This window comes from Protobothrops mucrosquamatus, unplaced genomic scaffold, assembly GCF_001527695.2.
Source record: "Protobothrops mucrosquamatus isolate PMUCROS unplaced genomic scaffold, P.Mucros_1.0 scaffold3185, whole genome shotgun sequence".
In the NCBI taxonomy this organism is placed as follows: Eukaryota; Metazoa; Chordata; class Lepidosauria; order Squamata; family Viperidae; genus Protobothrops; species Protobothrops mucrosquamatus.
In genome coordinates, this window is record NW_015389183.1 from 82,685 (window position 1) to 103,354 (window position 20,670).

The 20,670-nt window shown below is 39.0% G+C and overlaps 1 protein-coding gene across 1 annotated transcript in view; it reads left to right on the forward strand.

Annotated features, from left to right (window-relative positions):
• Positions 1-18,425, forward strand: part of LOC107297213 (protein diaphanous homolog 2) — an 80,581-nt gene extending 62,156 nt beyond the window's left edge. The window contains exons 8-9 of the mRNA XM_029286251.1: positions 4,350-4,485; positions 18,200-18,425. Of these exons, the coding sequence (XP_029142084.1) occupies positions 4,350-4,485; positions 18,200-18,312 (249 nt within the window). The 3' untranslated portion in view covers positions 18,313-18,425. The remainder of the gene's footprint in view (positions 1-4,349; positions 4,486-18,199) is intronic.
• Positions 18,426-20,670: the final 2,245 nt, after the last annotated feature.

Genomic DNA, 20,670 nt, shown 5'->3' on the forward strand with positions numbered 1-20,670 from the left:
TCACCAAAAATTCCCCACTGGAAAATATCAGAATACTTATATGAATGGAAAACACCACAGAGACCATAGTCAGTGTAATTTTGAACTCCCCGATCCCTTATTAGTGAGGCTTTTCTTAACTCTCAAGGTTGTTTTACAAAAAATGTTCTCAGGGTAGTTCTCAAAAGTAGATCCAGGAAGAAATTAGAAGTTGATGAAATCAAAGTGATGGGCAGGCTGAAAATAAAGCATGAGTCTTAGTAAAGCAAAAAAAAAAGAAAAAGAAAAGAAAAGAAAAGAAATGTGTTTGTTTGTGTGTTGTGTGTGTATGTTTCCCTGAGTTCAGTGAACAACTCATCTCTGCAGATAGCATTCACAAACACAAGCAATAGCGTTCTTGAGGATAAAATGGAATATAATAGAGTTGGAAGTTGATGAAATCAAAGTGATGGGCAGGCTGAAAATAAAGCATGAGTCTTAGTAAAGCAAAAAAAAAAGAAAAAGAAAAGAAAAGAAAAGAAATGTGTTTGTTTGTGTGTTGTGTGTGTATGTTTCCCTGAGTTCAGTGAACAACTCATCTCTGCAGATAGCATTCACAAACACAAGCAATAGCGTTCTTGAGGATAAAATGGAATATAATAGAGTTGGAAGGGACCTTGGAGGTCTAGCGCTCTACTCGAGCAGGAGACCCTACACCAGGGGTAGTCAACCTTGGCTCTTTTATGACTCGTGGACTTCAACTCCCAGAATTCCTGGGAATCCACGAGTCATAAAAGAGCCAAGGTTGACTACCCCTGCCCTACACCATTTCAGACTGTCCAGTCTCTTCTTAAAAACCTCCAGTAATGAAGCGCCCACGATTTCTGAAGGCAACTTCTGTTCTACTGGTTAATTGTTCTCACTGTCAGGAAGTTTCTCCTTAATTCCAGGTTGCTTCTCTCTTTGATCAGTTTCCATCCATTGTTTCTTGTCCTGCCTTCAGGTGCCTTGGAGAATAGTTTGATGCCCTCTTCTTTGTGGCAGCCCCTCAAATACTGGAATATTGCTTTTTTTCTTTTCTTTTTTCTTTACTAACAGTCCTCAATTAGTCCTCAAGACAGAAGATGCTAGACTAGTTCAAGGCTGCGGGCTGGGAAGGGAGGCTACATCTGTATTTCGCAGTATTTTCCCGTGCTGCTTTTTCCATACTGCTGCCTCCATTCTTTTTTAACTGCCAGTTAGAGAGTTTAATCACAATAATTTGGCGTGCCAACAATTGTAATCTTTTATGACATCCCTCAGAAGTTGCATGTCAGGCTTGATGCTTCTCTGCACTGCTCAGTGCAAACTGGGTCTGTGGTTATTGTTGTTATTGCTTCACACCACCCACTGGGAAACTCAGAGCTTGCCTATTGCTCTGGTACCCATTTCTGAAAAGGTCTTGCTTGTTTATTTTTGTTTGGTGGAAACAATTGACTCCTTGGGGATGAGTTTTCAGCTTCATAAGAATTAATGAATGGCTGGATGGATCCTTCGGTGTAAACAGGGATGGCAGTATTTTTTGGGGCAGTATTAGACAAATATCTGGTTAGCCGTTTTAAATGTCGGTCTTCTCTAATATATTAAACTTTCTAGGAGTTAAGGATTTATTGAGGCAATGACCGGCAACCTATAAGACAGTTCCTTAACTTGTACTGGTAGTCCTCGACTTACGACCACAATTGAGCCCAAAATTTCTGTTGTTAAGCGAGGGATTTGTTAAGTGAGTTTTGTCCCATTTTATGACCTTTCTTGTCACAGTTGTTAAGGGAAGCACTGCAGTTATTCAGTTTGTAAACAGATAGATAGATAGATAGATAGATAGATAGATAGACAGACAGACAGACAGACAGACAGACAGGAATTGAGATAGATAGATAGATACAGTGGAGTAGATAGATAGATAGAGAGGGGGGGAAGAGGATAGACAGACAGACAGACAGACAACTATCATGGACACACACATACACACAAAGACACATAGAACTCTAGAAAGCTCTGACTGGCACAACTAGTAATTCTCTATTCTTATCCTAAAGCATAGGACCAAAAGCTAATCTTCTCGTTAACATGCTTCAGTTAAAGGTTAATTAGCATTTTCCAGCATGAATCTTCTACCCAAACCAGGAAGATATAGTTCTGTTTCTGCTGCTATAGAAAAATTTTTAAAAAATGTTGCAGAGACTTATGCTGTCAACAAAAACAAAATATTTTCTCAATATTTATCAAAGCAGAATTAATACCATATTAACCTGCTAACTTAAGAGTTTCATTTACATTTTTCCCAGAAAAGACTTTTGTATACAACGTGTAGAATTTATTATGTATTCATTCACTCTAACGGATTTTCTTTTTTTTTCCTGGGGAAAATCAGTACTTATTATGGATTGATACAATTAATAGCGCACATTTAATTTCCACAGAAAAGGAGGTGCTGCTTTAGGAGGGGCACTTGCTGTCACCCAGTTACGCTAAAGAACAAAATGGGCTAATAAAACAACCCTTTTCTCGGTTGCCCCTTATCTTTAAAGAAGAACATATCACATGAAATGAATGGGCAGATAAGGATGTAATCTGGCTTTTTAAAATGGAAACGCTTAGCATTTTTATTGATTTTCTGCGCACTTTTTGCATCTGAATATTAGGCTTCAGCCCTCATTCATCGGCTCTCCTGCTTTTTCATCGGGAGATTCGGCATGCTGACTTCATGTGCCATCAAAATTAATTTAGGGCAGTGATACAAATCCTGAACTTTGGGAAGAGATTGATCAACTCCTTCGCTGCTATTATTGCAACTATTACGTTCCCCACCAGACTGATTCTGAAGCAAGTGGTGCCCATAATTTAAGACCTGTTAGCTGGCTCTTTATTTTATCTCAATAGTTTCATTTCTTTGCCGTGCTTTATTCAGTACAGTTCATTAATCATAACCTGCACAGTGCTGTTTGGGTAACTAAGACTTGTCTTTTCCATGAAGTGCATCAAGGTGAATATGTAGAAATCATTTCACAGCATCACCCCCCCTCACCCCCCACCCAGCTTTTGAGTGAGACGATGACAACAACTCCAAAAGACCTCTTTGACAAGTGGGCAGTGGGCACAACATTTGTCTAACTTGCCCAAGGCAGTTTTGGAAACAGTAATTCACAAAGCATTGGAAGGGTGTTGAAAAGGATAAACATAACAAAAGCAAAACTTTGTTAAGTATGGTAATTGTCGGGACAAACAAGAAGTTTATAAAGTTCAGAAAGTTGCTCCCAGATTAAATGCATGCCTCGTTCTTTCTTCACTATCCCTTATATTCATTTTGGCAGGCAAAAAGTCTTTAGGTTACTGGATTTCTAGTTCTGATAATCTCATAGTCAAATTTTGTTTATCACCTGTTTTGAGCTCCTCTGTTTTTATTTCATATCTATCTTGGTCCTTCCCAGCTAATATCCTTCTCTCTATGTTAAAAGTAGTAGAAATAGAATAATATTAGGCTGATAGTTACAATAAGCAAGCTGATTTTTCTCTGGGATTGGTCCCTTTTATTACTTTTGCATCATCGTTGTCTCAGCAAATCATAAAGTTATGCATAGATAAAGCTAACCTTACATGCATAAGGACAGAAGTCTGTTTGATATATTTTGTTTGGTGCTTCTGTTTACCTCCCTGTTGGGCCAGGCATAACTTCAAAACATGTTTCTCCAGGTGCCTCCCATTCCACCACTTTATGGTGAAGTATATCCCTGTATAATAATAATAATAATAATAATAACAATAATAATAATAACAACAACAACAACAAAACAACAACAACAATAACAATAACAATAACAATAACAATAATAATAATAATAATAATAATAATAATAATAATAATAAAGTTGGAAGGGACCTTGAAGGTCATCTAGTCCAACACCCTGCTCAGGCAGGAACCCTACACCATTTCGGACAGATGGTTGTCCAGTCTCTTCTTAAAAACTTCCAGTGTTGGAGCATTCACCGCTTCTGGAGGCAGGTTGTTCCACTGGTTAATTGTTCTAAACTGTCAGGAAGTTCACCTGCTGAGATTTCACCTATTAAAAGTCTATTATTCATTTAATTTTCTTCTATCTGGATTTAACTGTTTTATTCTCTGGAGTTCTTGGCCTGGACTGGTTTGTAGTTTATCAGACTAAAACAGTGAAACAACTAGTCATTGTTTCATAAAAAAGAAGTTATCCTCCTGGTGCTTTGAAAAGTGACATTATACCATGTATTTTTCTCCCCTCCAGACAACTAAAAATACAAGCCAAGTCTGTAACAAACAAGGTTCCTCTCAATTCTCTCTGCATAAACAATTCCTGTGTTTGCTATGATTAATACAGGAAGCGTTGAAGGAGAACCATAAAAGGAGAGAAATGGAGGAAAAGACCAAGAGAGCCAAACTTGCCAAAGAGAAAGCAGAACGCGAAAAATTGGAGCGGCAGAAGAAGAAAAAGCAGCTGATTGACATGAATAAAGGTAAGGGGATATGGATGGAGCAAGATTTGATAGCTCAGTAAATGCCCCCACTCATGTGGCCTTCAAGGAAGGGTATCAAAACCTGGTCCTGCTGGTTGGCCTGGGGCCTGAGGGACCTCTGATCTCTGGAGGTGGTTGACATGGTAAGAAGAAGATTTCATCCCTGTACTCCTTTGTTTCATGTTATTTATTAATTTTATTTAATAAGAACATTTATGTGGCCGCCCAACTCACTCTCAGTGACTCTGGGATCAAACCCCAATATAAAAAATAATAACCCCCCCCCACCTCACCTCTCTTGGTGACAACTATCAAATGAGCCATTTGATGGGCTCCATCCCATTCTGAGGTCCCCAGGCCCATTGGCAAAACCAGGTCTTCAGGTCCTTGCAAAAAAAAAAAAAAGTATCAAAGTGGGGGCCCGTCTTATCTCTGTGGAGATGATGTTCCACAGGGACACACAAACACAGATATATATATATAAATAGCTTTTAAAATTTTAACTTTTCTTATATTGATCCTTTTACTCTCACCGATAAGGCTACTCTACACCTAGAGTAGCCTTACAGGTGAGAGGGACAGCGCATCCATTTAATAAATGCACTTAACAAATTAAAAAAAAACAAAACACTTGACTGTTAATGACGGAGAACCAACTCTGTCTAAACCCTTTCTCGGTTCTTTTGGAGTGCCGCGTTCGCTCTCTCCGCGTTGTTTGTCTGATGTCTTTTCTAAAGTCTTTTGCATCGACTTACACGAGCTTCCCGCTCGTGTACGTGGCTTTGGCTTTAAAATAATAAACGGCCCAATAATATTTCATTTTAATTAACATTTTAACTTTAGTATTTTTTGTATTTATGTATTTGTTTTTAAAGGCTGTAAGCCGCCCTGAGTCCGCAGGGAGAAGGGCGGGGTAGAAATGTAAATAAATAAATAAATAAATAAAAATGCAGTAGTGTCGGTTTTTAGGTTTTTTTTAAAATGATCCCTATTTTGCAAGCCTCTTTCCAAGAGCGTGGGGGGCAGCGAACGGTTTTCTTCTGCAGCTTGGAGACGGTCCTTACTCTATCTCTTGACAGTTCTTCTTTTTTTTTATTTTCTTTTTTTTATTTTTATGAGCTGCAACAGCTGGCTTTTAGCTGCCAGCCTCAGTGCAGATTGACAATTGGATATGATAAAGGAAGCCACGCTGAGTTTGCTGGGTAACTGAACTGACGCTATATTGTGCGCGAGGGCCTTCGCGGAGAGAGGGTACGAGAAGGAAGGCAGGGGACGAATCAATAGGCTCTTACTATCTCTGCTTTGGAGAGTTGCAAAGCACTGCTGAAATGCGCGCTTTCTCCTCCATCCCATTGGATTTCCGAAACGGAGAAGAGAGATGACACCAATATGAATTAGGTTGAACGAGAGATTACTTCACTCTGCGGTTTGCTGTTCTTCCCTCTGTGATCATTCCAGTTCCGTGTTGAAGCACAGCTTAATCCATCCCAATCATGAAACACATAAAAATGCACAGTGTGTGACCGCAGCTTGTCCTTTATATACCCAGTGAGCAAATCTGATGGGATTCGGTCTGAGGGAAAAAATAGCAATATTTCTCTCTCGACAAACATTATACCAGTTGCCAAGGTATATTAGTTGTGCACCAGAAGAAATCACGTAATGAGTGTGAATTGAGGGTAGTGGGACTCCTCAGGGCTTCAACCAGTCACTTGTATCTTACAATAAAATCAGCATAGGTTATTATTATTATTATTATTTAAAAAAGGTACATCTTTGGTTTGTAATCTATTATTCAGCAAGGCAATTAGCGCTGTGTTATTTCAAGGGTTTTTTTTTTAGCTTCTAAAAAATTGAAGGTATGTGGTTGTATTCATGATTTGCTGCAGTAGGTGTGTATATTTGATAGCTTCAGCAAAATTACACTCACGTTTTTTCTCTTCTAGTTCTAAATTAATGTTGCGTAGATCCTTCCAACAGTTTAAGGGAATTTTAAGGCTAGATGCCTCACATTTTGCCATCTGTATTTCCTTGCGGATCCAAGTTTTGACCACTTCATCTAGCTCAGGGGTAGGTAACCTTGGCTCTTTTATGACTCGTGGACTTCAACTCCCAGAATTCCTGAGCCAGCCATGCATGGCTGGCTCAGGAATTCTGGGAGTTGAAGTCCACGAGTCATAAAAGAGCCAAGGTTGCCTACCCCTGCTCTAGTTCATCCCACGTACCCCCCATACAAGCCATACAATCTGCCTACTGTCTGTAATGTAATTCACTAAAAATGTGTGCATATATAGACCCACATCGATAATATTCCTCTAGGTCAGTGTTTCCCAACCTTGGCTACTTTAAAATGTGTGGACTTCAAATCCCAGGATTCCCCAGCCAGCCTTGGGGGATTCTGGGAATTGAAGCTAGCTGGGGGATTTTAGGAGTTGAAGTCTACACATTTTAAAGTGGCAAAGGTTGGGAAACATTCCTCTGGATATAATTTTCCTTTCATCACATAATGAAAGTGGGGGACACCATGGCTCAGGGGTTAAAGTCGCTGAGCTGGTCAGCTAGAAACCTGGCAGCCCAGGTTCAAGACCTGAGCTCTGCGCAATGTGGTGAGCTCCCGTTTCTTGCTCCAGCTCCTGTCTACCTAGCCGTTTGAAAGCATGCAAATGCGAGTAGATAAATAGGTACCACTTCGGTGGGAAGGTAACAGCACTCCATGCACCTTGGCTTAGTCGTGCTAGCCACATGAGCATAGAAAGGGTCTTCGGACAACACTGGTTCCCTCACCCAAAAAACAGAGATGAGCATCGCCCTCTAGAATTGGACATGATAGGATAGAGGAAACTTTCACCTTCACCGTTTCCTTTGCATAAAAAAAAAACGTTGAGGGAGCAAGGGACAATAATAAGTCTAATTCAGATCACGTCAACTGGGTTTTTTTTCCCCTCCACTTTGAATTATGGCAAGAATATAAGAAATGTATATTGCTATTGTATACCTGGGTGAATACAAATCTGCATTCAATCTGATATGAATCTATAATCTTATGTGTAACTAAGCCTGTGTAACTATTCAGTTATGAAAGGTACATAAGTATATAGAATGAACCAAGGGCCATCCACAATAGCAACAGGCTTTAATGCAATAAATGTATTCGAAAACATTATGATGCAAATATTACTTAATCAGAAACAATTTACCTCTTCATTATCACTGATTACCATGGCAATTAAAATCACCTGTAAACTTAGTGGCATAAGAATAAAAGGAAGAATGAGCTGCCTCACTTACAATTAGTGTTGAATTAATTGTTTTGAAAGGTATATTAACATTCCCTTAACACAGATGAACATAATAGAGTGAGTTTATTATTGGGGATTGACGGCTATCTGGCATGTCAAGGTATTTCGCCTCAGAAAACACATTAGCATCCAAATAGCTAAATCCTAAGCCCATGTCTATTAATATTCAAAATTGTATTATTGTGAATAGCTTCATTGTACTTGGTGCAGCAGAGTTAATTTTATTCTCCTGATTAACAATCCAAGCTAAAGAGACCCAATTGCTGTTAAAACAGATGAATCCATTGGTTTTAACCTCAGTTGACAGATCTAGGTAACTAATACAGCTCTCATATGTAACATGGTTACAGACACTTTATTGGTCATCTAAATTCTTTTGTCCTGCACTGAAACCATCTGGTTTATAACAATCCGATGACTACATGCTTGGACATTCTTTAATTTCATTGATCATGATAATTGATTACAGGAGAAAAAAGTCTTGAAACATTACAAGGACAAATGATGTTTTGATAGGGTGCTAAAACAGGATCTCTGAGGGTAAGGTCACTCTAATCTGGATGGATGAAGAAACCATTGCATCCCACCACCCCAGAGTTATCATGATCTCAGCTATCTTCACAAGATCGGATCTAAGGCACAGTTTGATCTCTTCTGTTGAGTAGCAAGCCATAGAAATAGAAATATTACATACCTTGCTTTGGGCTCTCAGCACGGTGAACTTTTGAACGCTTTTCCCTTACACAAAGTCCTTGAAATAATTGCTGTCTTCCAATAATAAATTCTGTCTCTATTCAACACACCTTTTACTTGATACCTACAGTATTTGTCCCATCTCTGAGGAATGAGTAGCACTCAAGGTACTTTTAAGGAGGAGGGGAGGATGTAGAAAAAATATAAAACATTGCCGCAGATATCAAAGTTGGGGTCAACCCATTAAGAAAGAGAAAACACATTTCATTTAGCAATGCACACGGATAATAAATGAGTTTAGGAGTACAGTAAGAAATGTACCAGATGTGCTTTGAATTAGGTATAGAATTAGGTATAGAAGCAGTAGATTGAGTATTGTCAGTGGAAGGCACCACAGGTAGGTCTCAACTTATGCTCGCAACTGAGCCCAAAATGAAGCGAGACATTTGTTAAGTGAGTTTTGCCCGATTTTATGACTTTTCTTGCTATAGTTGTTAAGTGAATCACAGCAGTTGTTAAATTAGTGACACTGTTGTTAAGTAAATCATTGACTTTGCTTGTCAGGAGGTTGCAAAAGGGGATCACATGACCCCCGGATGTGTCCTAAATATCAGTCAGTTGCCAATTTTGATCTCGTGCGACGGTTGTAAATGAAAAAAATGGTCATAAGTTACTCTTTTCAGTGCTGTTGTAACTTCGAATGGTCTCTAAATGAATTGTTATAAGTCAAGGGCTATCTGTAATTCCACAGATTTTCTGGCACAAATAAGTCTACTGAAAGTTACGTCCCCTAATGCAGAGGTCTCCAACCTTTTTGGTTTGGCGGCCCGGAAAGGGAGGCAGGCACCGCTATGTGCATGCGCACAAATGGGGCGTGCAAATCTTCTAATTAAAGAGTCTTCTTTGACGATGCACCACATAATACTAAACAATGAGTTATGTAGAACATAGAACCTAGAATAGTAGAGTTGGAAGGAACCTTGGAGGTCTTCTAGTCCAACCCCCTGTATCATTGCAGACAAATAGTTGTCTAGTCTCTTTTTGAAAGCCTTCAGTGATGGAGCACCCACAACTTCTGAAGACAAGCTATTCCATTGATTAATTACTGTCACCGTTAGGAAATTTCTCCTTAGTTCTATATTGGTTTTCTCCTTGGTTAGTTTCCAACCATTGTTTCTTGTCTTGCCTTTTGGTGCTTTGAAAATAGTTTGACCCCCTCGTCTTTGTAGGAGCCCTTCAAATATTGGAACAGTGCTATCATGTCCCGCCTAGTTGTTCTTTTCATTAGACAAGACATGCCCAATTCCTGTAACTGTTCTTCATACGTTTTAACCTCCAGCCCCCTAATCATCTTTGTTGCTCTTCTCTGCACTCTTTCCAGAATCTCAACATCCTTTTTGTATTGTGTTGACCAGAACTGGAGGCAGTATACCAAGTGTGGTCTTACTAAGGCTTCGTAAAGCAGTACTACAACTTCACGTGATCTTGATTCTATCCCTCTATTAATGCACATTTGCTGATTGCTGCTAACAAGCAAGAGAGGAGAAGTGTACATACTTCCAATATATATAAATCACTGTGTTCATTTTCTTGTGTTACTGCATTCTTAAAAGCCACCGCAGTTCTCTTAAACTGCATCCATATGGTTAATTCTGCCAGATAGATACCACTACTTCTTGAAGTGTTTAACAGATAATTTGAAGGAAAAAAAAACCTTGGGATATGGTTTCAAACATCTTAAAACCCAGCTGTGATAGAGTTCACCCTTCTCATTTTAAAATATTACATAATCTTTCCCTGCAATTCTAGAAAATACTTAAATATAAGTAAATCACTGTGCATAGCAATGTTTCAGAAATGCATCCTTGCGCTTTTAATTTCTTATCTCCAGGGAAACAGGCAAAGAAAACAGAATATTCAATATTGTTACATTGATCTAGAAAGTGGAAAATAAAAGAAAAAAGGCGTATGCTTATTTTGATGCTTTTCAAAGGGTACTCAGCATTTGCTGACATGTTTGTTATACCATGGAGCCAAACAAATTAAAAAAAAAAATGAAGTCATGCAGTTAACCTTTAGCTAATATTTTTGTGTTGGCTTCCAGTTCTTTGATTTCATTTATTTAATTAGCCTAGAATATTGTAAAATAACAAAGTTAAGTTACCTCTGTGGTCCTGAAAATTTATGCAGATTTTTTTCCTCTATTTTTTTTTTTTTTGAAAGCTTAGGTTATGGTGAATCTTTTGAGTCCTGATTAAAATAATAATATTATTCCATTCAGTTTTATAGTACAGGTAGTTCTTGACCCACAACCATTCTTTTAGTGAATGTTTGAAGTTACAACGGTACTGAAAAAAGCGACTCATGACCATTGTTCACACAACCAGCAACCCCAGGATCACGTGATCAAAATACAGAGACTTGGCAACTGACCTGTATTTATGACAGTTGCAGCGTCCCGGAGTCACGTGATCCTCTTTTGCGAACTTGTGACACGCAAAGTCAATGGGGAAGCCAGATTCACTTAACAACCGTATTAACTTAACTAGCCAAGTAATATTAGAAAAATCCAGGCACTGAAATGAGTTTGCTTGCTCTTATTCTTCTGCCAGTATATTGGGTTATTTTGCTATTTTTGATTTAGATAGAATGCAACCCCCGTTTTGTTTTGTTGTGGGTTTTTTTTTAAAAAAAAGAAGACGATGTGGTTGTCGCTTAGAATTTGAATTTGACACAAAGTGGTCTGTCACTTAAACATCTGACAAGGAAATGGCAATCTCTAGTAATCCTGTTCTTCCGGCAGGGATGTGTTAAGTATAATTTCATATACAAAAATTCAGGAGAACAAAACAGCGTACAGTCTTAAAGTTGGGCCCTAGCCTAAGATGATCAGATGTGCCACTTTTAGAAAGTTATAGCCCTCGCTCTTGGATCAATGTCAAAGACTACCATCAAGAGCAAAAATTGTCATGTTGCTTCTTCTATGGTGGTGTTGAATAATGCACACAAGTTGGAATTGTTCTACCTTATCAGGATTACAAGAGGGACACTTACAACCCAAGAAGCTAAATTCTACCTGCCAACATTGTGTTACCAATCTTATCCCTGGCTATACTCTATCTGATTTTGAGAAGGCTGTCAGTATTTAGTTATTCATCTATAATTTACTGGGAAGGAAGAAAAACATATCAAGATGATTACCTATTTTTTTCTGTCTAGAGTGGCACAGATTAATTATCCCACAGCTCGTAAAGAATGCAGCATATTAATAGGTCACCCTGTGTTCTCAAGCTTTCGGCAAGCTTTCTGCATATATATCCATTTTTTATTAGTACCCAAATCCCAAATTGCCCTTACTGACTCTATTTGTGTGCTGTGTAATTAACATTTTGCTTGTTTTAAAACATAATGAAAAATCCAGGAGGAGAGCCAGAAAGATCTCCTTGGAATAACCCTGACCATTTTAACCTAGTGCATTCCTGACCCTTCTTCCCCCCCCCAAAAAAAATAAACCCCTCAAAACACACGCACCTTGCAATTTTGGTGGCGTTGAAGTCTGTTCATTGAGATGTAAAGAAGATTCACATCCTTTTACAATCTCAACAGATGCTTGCCTATTTATGTTTGGAAAGCTTGTCCTATTTTAATTAAAAATATGTTGTTGTTTTCTTCCTGGTGTTTTCCCCTTTTTTCTTTCTTTTTTTTATCAACATATTAATCCATTGGCTGTAATTCATCAACCAGCTTGTCCCCTGAACCTATGGGCTGAGAGAGAATATAACTTATTGTCTCCTAGTGATTGTCCTCAAGGCAGCCAGCCAGCTTTCATTCCTAAGGCAGGACTAGAACTCACTGTCTCCTGGTGATTGGCCTTTGAAACACCATGCCACTCAAAGTTAGGTTGACCCCGATCGGGCTGACCTTTCAGAAAAACTTGAAGACGTAGCTGTCTTCTGGGACATGGACCTTGGGAGAGTAACCGAGTCTTCCTTTCCTATGCATGGGTTATTTGGCAGTGACTTTGAAATTGGTTATGATGTGTAATGTTTATATTATATTTTTTAACCTTTGTTAGCTACCCAGATGCATATTAGTGAAATAGGTGCTATATAACACACACAATCTATCAATCAATGAGAACACTACAAGTTACATAGCAGCTTCTTCCCATTGATAGAGAACTCATATAATCAGAGAGTCCCTCCTGATATTTGGCTGAAAAAGTTTTAATCCTTTGGTTTTCGTCTTGTCCTCTGGGGAATTAGAGAATAATGCCATTCAGATATTTGCTATCGTATCTCCTATCAATCACCTTTTCTGTAAGTTAAGTATACCCAGAATCTTTAACCGTTTCTTGCAAGATGTGGTTTCCAAACTCTTCTTTATCTTGGTTTTCTTTCACTGAACTAGTTTCCATTTGTCACTGTCTGTTTTGAAAGTTTGCCCGTACCCACCTATGTTTAATATAAAGACATTCTCATTTGTCTTACAGTTAATGCTGAAAGTATTATGATTTCTACATGATAAATGGGAGGAGAAGCTTTTTTCTATTGTTTAGTTGTCAAATGGAAATCATAATACTTTCAGCATTAAGTGTAAGATTAATGAGAGCGTTTTTATATTAAACAGGGGTGCTTAGCTAAGATTTCTGTTACGGAATTTGTCAAGGAAATGCTGATCAATAATTTTGAATCTGGACGCCTGAGACAATTGTTAGCTTTCCTGGGAAGTGGATGGATTGAGTTTTCTCCTCTCTATACACATTCCTCAAACTTCTCTAGATGTCTTGAAGATTTTCCTCCCCATCACTAAAGCTATAATTGTCACAGCTAGTGTCACCAGAATTGCTGTTGCTAAGCTAGATGGTTGTTGAGTGAGTCATCCCTGGTTTTACAACCATTTTTGTTGCGGTTGTAGTTGTTAATCAGTTCCCATGGTCCTTAAACAAATCCAGATTCCTCCATTGACTTTATTTCTTGGAAAAAAAGCTTCCAGTGGGAAGGTTGCAAATGGTGATAATTTTATCCAGGATTCTGCCACCATCATCAACACACGCTGGTTGTCAAGCGCTCAAATATTTATTATTTGGCTGTGGGGATGCTGTGACTGTTGTAAGTGCGAGGACTGGTTACAAGTCTCTTTTTTCACTGCTGTTGTGACTTTGAATGGCCACTAAACATAAATAGTTGTAAGTTGACGACTGCCAGTGTTTTCTTCCTGATTGTCAACTAACAATTGGTGTTCCAGGATGAAAATCCTGGATGGTAAGAGAGAAGAAAAAGTATTCTGTTTTAGATAAAGAAAATAAGATCATATGTAAATACAGGGTGGGGGGATTGTTCCACTGATGGCGATAAATTAGTCTGTGAGCTCTGCTGAAATTTCTTGTTTCCCAGGACTTACAAATGCTTCAGAAACATCTGCTGCATTGTGCAAGGACTGACTTTCCCAATAAATTATATTTATGAAAAGCAAATCCCTTTGAGCTGCTCCTGAGATGGATTAAATGTCAGATGCATACTGTTATTCATGTAGGTGAAAAACCTGGTATGATTGAGGGGCCCTGATCTGATCTCTACCTAATACCTTGTTCTGTTCATTCCCAAATTGCTATAAACTATCATTGGTTATGAAGTGGAGCAGAGTGTTCCATTTCTGAATAGTTCCTTGTTGTAGAGCAGAAAAAAATCCACTTTAAGGAAATAGCTTTTATGAGCAATTAAGTGGTCCTCTTTTAACAGTGATGCAACCGGTTTATAAAGGATTTCTAACATTCCTTTGTTTCCCCTTTTCTCTCTATTGCTTTTAAAATATACTTGAAGGCATTTGAAGCATTCCGCAGAAAATTAGTTTTCACAAAATTGGGAATTAGTCTAAAAACTACTATTGCCTTTTATATGTTTTGTAAAGCAGGAATACAGTAATTCAATATTATTTAATTCCTTCCTACTTAGTGTGGCGAGAGAAATGTAAATTGCAAGAGCAGGTTGAAAGAACATCGTGTCGAAGCGGCTGTTTATGGCGAAAAGAGGGCTGTGTTATCCTTTTAGGAATAGATCATGCTTGTAACTAGGTAGCTCTCTTGTTCTGCCATGAACCATATTTCACCAGCCTGTTAAGCATGTCATCTGACGGGACTTAGGAACGATGCCTTCTTACTCGCTTCCTTCCTGACATACTTATTTATATCTCACATTTATTATTTTTATAAATAGCACAAGGCAGCAAACACACACAATATTCCTTTGTCCTATTTCCCCCCATTACAATAACCCTGCCAGGTGGGTTGGGCCGACAGAGAAGGACTGCACTAAAGTCATTTAGCCTGCTTTCATCCCTAAGATGGGACTAGAACTCACGTCTCCTGGTGATTAGCCCAAAGTCACTTACAGTAGATGGCTATCATGGCTAAGACTGAACTAGAGCTCACCGTCTCCTGGTAATTGGCCCAAAGTCCCCTGGATGACTTTCATGTCTAAAGTGGGACTAGAATTCATTGTTCTGCTAGCTTCTAGTCTGGTACCTTAACCACTAGGCCAGTGATGGCGAACCTTTTAGAGACCGAGTGCTCAAACTGCAACCCAAAACCCACTTATGCATCGTCAGGTGCCGGGTGGGTGTGGCCCATTGGCTGGGTGTGGCGCATTGGCTGGGTGTGGCCCAATGGGTGGGCGTGGCTGCAGTGGTAACGGCAAACTGGATGGGACTAAAAAGTTCAATCAATCAATTCCAACTTTGCAAGATCTTTTTTTTTCCCGTGAGAAGTTGAAATTGACTGATTGATTGAACCTATTTTTTTTTTTTGCACATGGCAGCGGAGGCCTAAAGCGAAAAGGTTTTATAAAACTCAGCTGAAGGCCTAGGACTGGGGCGACGGCGCACGTGCTCACAGAGAGGGCTCTGAGTGCCGCCTCTGGCACCTGTGCCATAGATTCGCCACCACTGCACTAGGCCATACTGGCTCTTTGTTGCATTCTCTGTCACAGCAGCTGCTTTCTGAAACACCCATTCTCCCAATATATCTGGGCCCCACCCAGTTTGTGTTCAAAAGACATTGAAACTATAGTTCTTTCCCTTTATAGAGTGGTTGATGGTCCTCTCTATTTGATTCTTTTCATAGTGGTTGTTCTTCTAGCATTTGCCTGGTCCTCCTCCTCCTCCTCCTCCATCATCATTGTAGAATTTTTTTTATTGTACCCACCAAGGAAATTTTCTAATACCAAGAAATGGTGTATTTTGGCACAGTGGTTAGAATGCAGTTTTGCAGGCTAATTTAGCTCAGTGTCAGGAGTTCGATCCTCACTGGCTCAAGGTCGACTCAGCCTTCCATCCTTCCCAGGTCATTAAAGTGAGTACCCAGATTGTTGGGGGCAAGATGCTGACTCTGTAAACAGCTTATGGAAGGCTGCAAAGCACTATATAAGTCTAAGTGCTATTGCTATTGCTATTTTGCCTCAAGCTGGTTTCAATATTTACATCTTTGCCTACTCATGGACATACATATATGTATCGTTCATTTCCACCCGAGGTCTATCGTAGAAATATGTATATGGATTCACTACAGTTCTCTTAGATAGTTTTTATTTAAACATTTCACTGAATAGGAAACTTTAATACTTTATACAGCGTAGTCCTCACTAAGTGGTGTTTGGTGTACTTAGCTTAATAATAAATGCATGTAGACAAATTACATTCATGTAAAGTTATGTGGCCTTAATCTGTGATGACATTTTATTTGATTAGTCAATCCACTAATGGGTATAAGAAAATCACCGTCTATCTTTTGTTATTTGAAGTTGGCTTTGTAATCTTGTATGGATAAAAGAAGTAACATGGCGGACTGGTCTTCTATGACCGTTTCAGTATCTGCGCGTTCCGTGTTTTAAAGTTGCCAAAACTTCATTCTGAAGTTCTCAGAATAAAATAAATTGAAATTAAAAATGCCAGTGATTAATGGGCAAATACAGTTTAAAATGCCAGTGATTAACAAAATGAAAAACTTCAAATAGCTTCCCCGAATGCCACGGACTTTTTAAACACCTTTACAGCCTAAATTGTTGTTGTTGTTAGTTGCGAAGTTGTGTCCGACCCATCGCGGCCCCATGGACAACGTTCCTCCAGGTCTTCCTGTCCTCTACCATCTTCTGGAGTCCATTTAAGTTCACGCCTACTGCTTCAGTGACTCCATCCAGCCACCTCATTCTCTGTCGTCCCCTTCTTCTCTTGCCCTCCATCTTTCCCAGCATTAGGCTCTTCTCCAGTGAGTCCTTCCTTCTCATTAAGTGGCCAAAGTATTTGAGTTTCAACTTCAGGATCCGGCCTTCTAAAGAGCAGTCGGGGTTGATCTCCTCTAGGACTGACCGGTTTGATCGCCTTGCAGTCCAGGGGACTTGCAGGAGTCTTCTCCAGCACCAGAGTTCAAAGGCCTCCATTCTTTGTCGCTCAGCCTTTTTTTATGGTCCAACTTTCACAGCCATACATTGCAACTGAGAAAACCATGGCCTTGACTATACGCACTTTTGTTGGCAGGGTGATGTCTCTGCTTTTTAGTATGCTGTCTAAAATATCTGCCTATTTATTTCTGAACAGTTGAGTTTGCTTTTTATGGACTTACTCACAATTTCCCTATCAGAGTAAACAAATTCTAGTAAAACTATGTCTGAGTGAATAATGACTAACAGGACAGGAGAGGAGAGAAATTAGAAGTATAAAGTGTGATTTTAATGTCTCAGGTTAATAGAAACAAAACTCTTGCTTGCAATTGCTTTCTTGGATAGTTAAATAAAACTGACAAGTAGAAGCAGATGCTTGTTTGTGGGTATTTATACCTTCATTAAAATGAAGAAAGCTCTCCGTTTGCACTGAAAAATAGTGGAACAAGCCTTCTTGTTATTAACTGTAAGGTTAAGCTGGTGTTGATAGCGCCACATTCACTAAATTTCTTAATATGTATTAATTCTGCTGCAAGATTTCCCAGCTTAATGGTCAGGGAATCTACAGATATGAAGAGGATAACAGCAGCTGCAAATTAGCACCTGTTTATTTGTCTGTGGTCCATGTTATATCAATAAGATTAAAGACTCTAGGTCAGTGGTGGCGAACCTATGGCACGGGTGCCAGAGGCGGCACTCAGAGCCCTCTCTGTGGGCACACGTGCTGTCTCCCCAGTCCTAGGCCTTCAGCTGGGTTTTATAAAACCTTTTTGCTTTAGGCCTCCATCGCCGTGTGCAAAAAAAAAAAAAGGTTCAATCAGTCAATTTCAACTTCTTGCGGGGAAAAAAAAAGATCTTGCAAAGTTGGAATTGATTGATTGAACTTTTTAGTCCCACCCAGTCTGCCGTTACCACCACAGCCACGGCCACCCAATGGGCCACACCCAGCCAATGGGCCACACCCAGCCGGACTCGACGATGCATAAGTGGGTTTTGGGTTGCACTTTGGGTACTCAGTCTCTAAAAGGTTCGCCATCACTGCTCTAGGTCTTAAAAAAAACAGAAGTGAGGGTGGGTGATATCAGTTTCACTCAACAGAACTTGGAGGCAAACTGGCCAATAACTCTGCATGAAATTAACAGCTTGCATTGCCCTGTCATACATGCCCTTAATCCAGTGCTTTTTATCATGCAAATGTAACCTTACCTTTGCTTCCCATATTCATTGTTTTCCCCAGTGTTACAGCCTTAATTTCAAAGCAATTAATTTGACTTTTTCTGCTATTCACAGAAGGGGACGAGACAGGAGTGATGGATAATCTGTTGGAAGCACTGCAGTCTGGGGAAGCGTTCAGGGATCGCAGAAAACGGATGCCAAGGCCTCAAGGTAGGATAAACAATTGAATTTGGGGCAGGGGCATGAAAATATAGCTGTTGTTTGAAAGCATAGGAGTGGGACACGGTTCTTGTGGGGAAGCCCTTTCTGAGTTTCAATGGAAGTATCTTTTGGTTTAGAAGTGAATTGCCAGCGGGACATCAGTGTGCAATCAGCGGATGTAATGGGATAATTATAATAACTGCCGCAGGAAAAACAACCAAAAGTTCAAGGAGCTCCTGTTTTGATTGATACCACTGTAAATGAACGTAAATAATGCTCCAGAGTTTGTGGCAAATCATTAAAAATGTTCAAAATAATTAAATTGAGTCAACCGCCATCCTCAGCCTATAAGAACGATCAATCTTCATTTTTCACGGGTAAATTTGTACCTTGTCCTTCAGACTATTAATTTTGTTAAACGCACGCTAATGAACATTCCTGGGTTGTTGTTGGTTTTTTTTTTAAGTGCTAAATGACGGCACATAGCAGGGTTTTCTTCTTCGGCCCCTCATGTACCATTATTCTGAGCTTGATTTGTGGGCCGCCATAGCTTGCTGTCTCATTGGAGTCTGCAAATGTGATTTAAATAAATCGTAATTTACTTGAAAGCCACCGTTTCCTTTTTAACAGACTGATCAGAAGCTTCTAAGTTTGGGCAGTGTGTAAAGGAAGGAGCAGATTCAATTTTGCATCTTGGGGTTGTGTGTGTGACATGTGCATGGTGACATCATGTTATTCCCTTACATACTTGCAATCCAACATCTGATGTAAATATGTACATAGTGGGGGTTACACTGTAGCATACATATCTATGTTTTATATGGAACAGAGATCAAAATGTTAAATACTGGAAAATTGTAAAGTAAAACCTTGCTCTCGGTCTCAGAGGATCTGATCTGAACGTGAATTATTATGTGAGTGGAGAATATGCTTACATCTTGTTTGCATTCATTTTCCTATTTTTAACAGCAATCTTGAAGGAGAAATCAGTAGACAAGTTCCTGAAAGGATACTGTAGAGTTATGTACTATCATCTTAATTATTTCAGAAGCTCATCATGATTAATTTGTGATGAAATTAGCAAAGGGAAAAAAAATCAATCAACAAAGACTGAATAGATAGTCCAAGGTATAACGGAAAATTTAAGACAAGAGGTTGTGTTTTCTCTAACTTGTTTACTGACTTAATGTCATTTGATAGTTTCAAATAAGGTTTCTTCAAATTCCCCAATCCCCCAATAAAGTAATTAGCTAGGAGGTGGTAATACTGATTCCATCCTAATGCACTAAAATGTCATTTAGTAGTTTGTGCATTTTGAAGATTACATGACCAAACCCAAAAGCTTAAACTAGATTGATGACCAAACCCAAAAGCTTAAGATAGGTAGATGGTGCCCATATGGAAATAGGAATGCCATTAAAAATGTTACATACCATGTGTCAACGCTGGAACAAGCAATATGTTCTTTAAGGAAACCTTTTGCCTTGGAGTTCTGTTTTTACTGGTCTTATCTATCGGAACCATGACATCATGTCTTTCATGTCCAAATTTCTCTATTGCATATCAACATAGGGTATATAAATATACCCCGTATCTGAAGCTCTTTAAAGCAACTGTGTCTTTTTGGGGGGTCACTTGGCTGCCTCCCACAGCATCTTTTGAAATCAAATTCAAAGTTCAGCACATTTCATTTCCCAATGAAAAGTTTGATGGATATGTGGAATTCAGAAGAACAATCTCTATCTTTTGTCTTTCCCCTAAAGTTTATAATATTTTGTTCATCTTTTCCCTAAAGTTCATAATATGGTTTTTTTTCATAAGAGGTAATGCTGTCTTCTGAATTTTTGGATATCTTCCTAAGTAGGTATAAGACTGGATCTACTACATAAAGCTGAAAGAATTGCAAGTTTTTGTATATACATCTAGCTTTCTATTATATGTCTGTGTTTGTGTGTGTGTAGAGAGAGACATTTATTTGAATTTGACCGTATGGCACATTTTTAACGAAATGTCTGCTTCAGCAGCAGTCAGATATTTATTTAATATTTTAATGATGGGAATGGATTTTATTTTTTACGAATGTGATGTTTGCATGGTATATTTGCACCACATGCACTTGAGATGAATCACATGTTCTACACATTTTTCACCTGTGACTGTTTTCCCTCCAACATACAGTATATGGCTGATGTTTTGGGCACAGGAAGAGTTTAATGTAAATTCTGCATTTTCCATAGACTTTTTAAAAGCAGTGATTTAGTGATTCAGTACATTAAAAATGTCAGTGTGTCCTAAAATGTCTGTGCTGCAATGCTGCATGTCCTGCTTCAGCTAAAACTATGAAAGGGACAAATTTTGAGAGGCATTCATCATACTTTCACCAA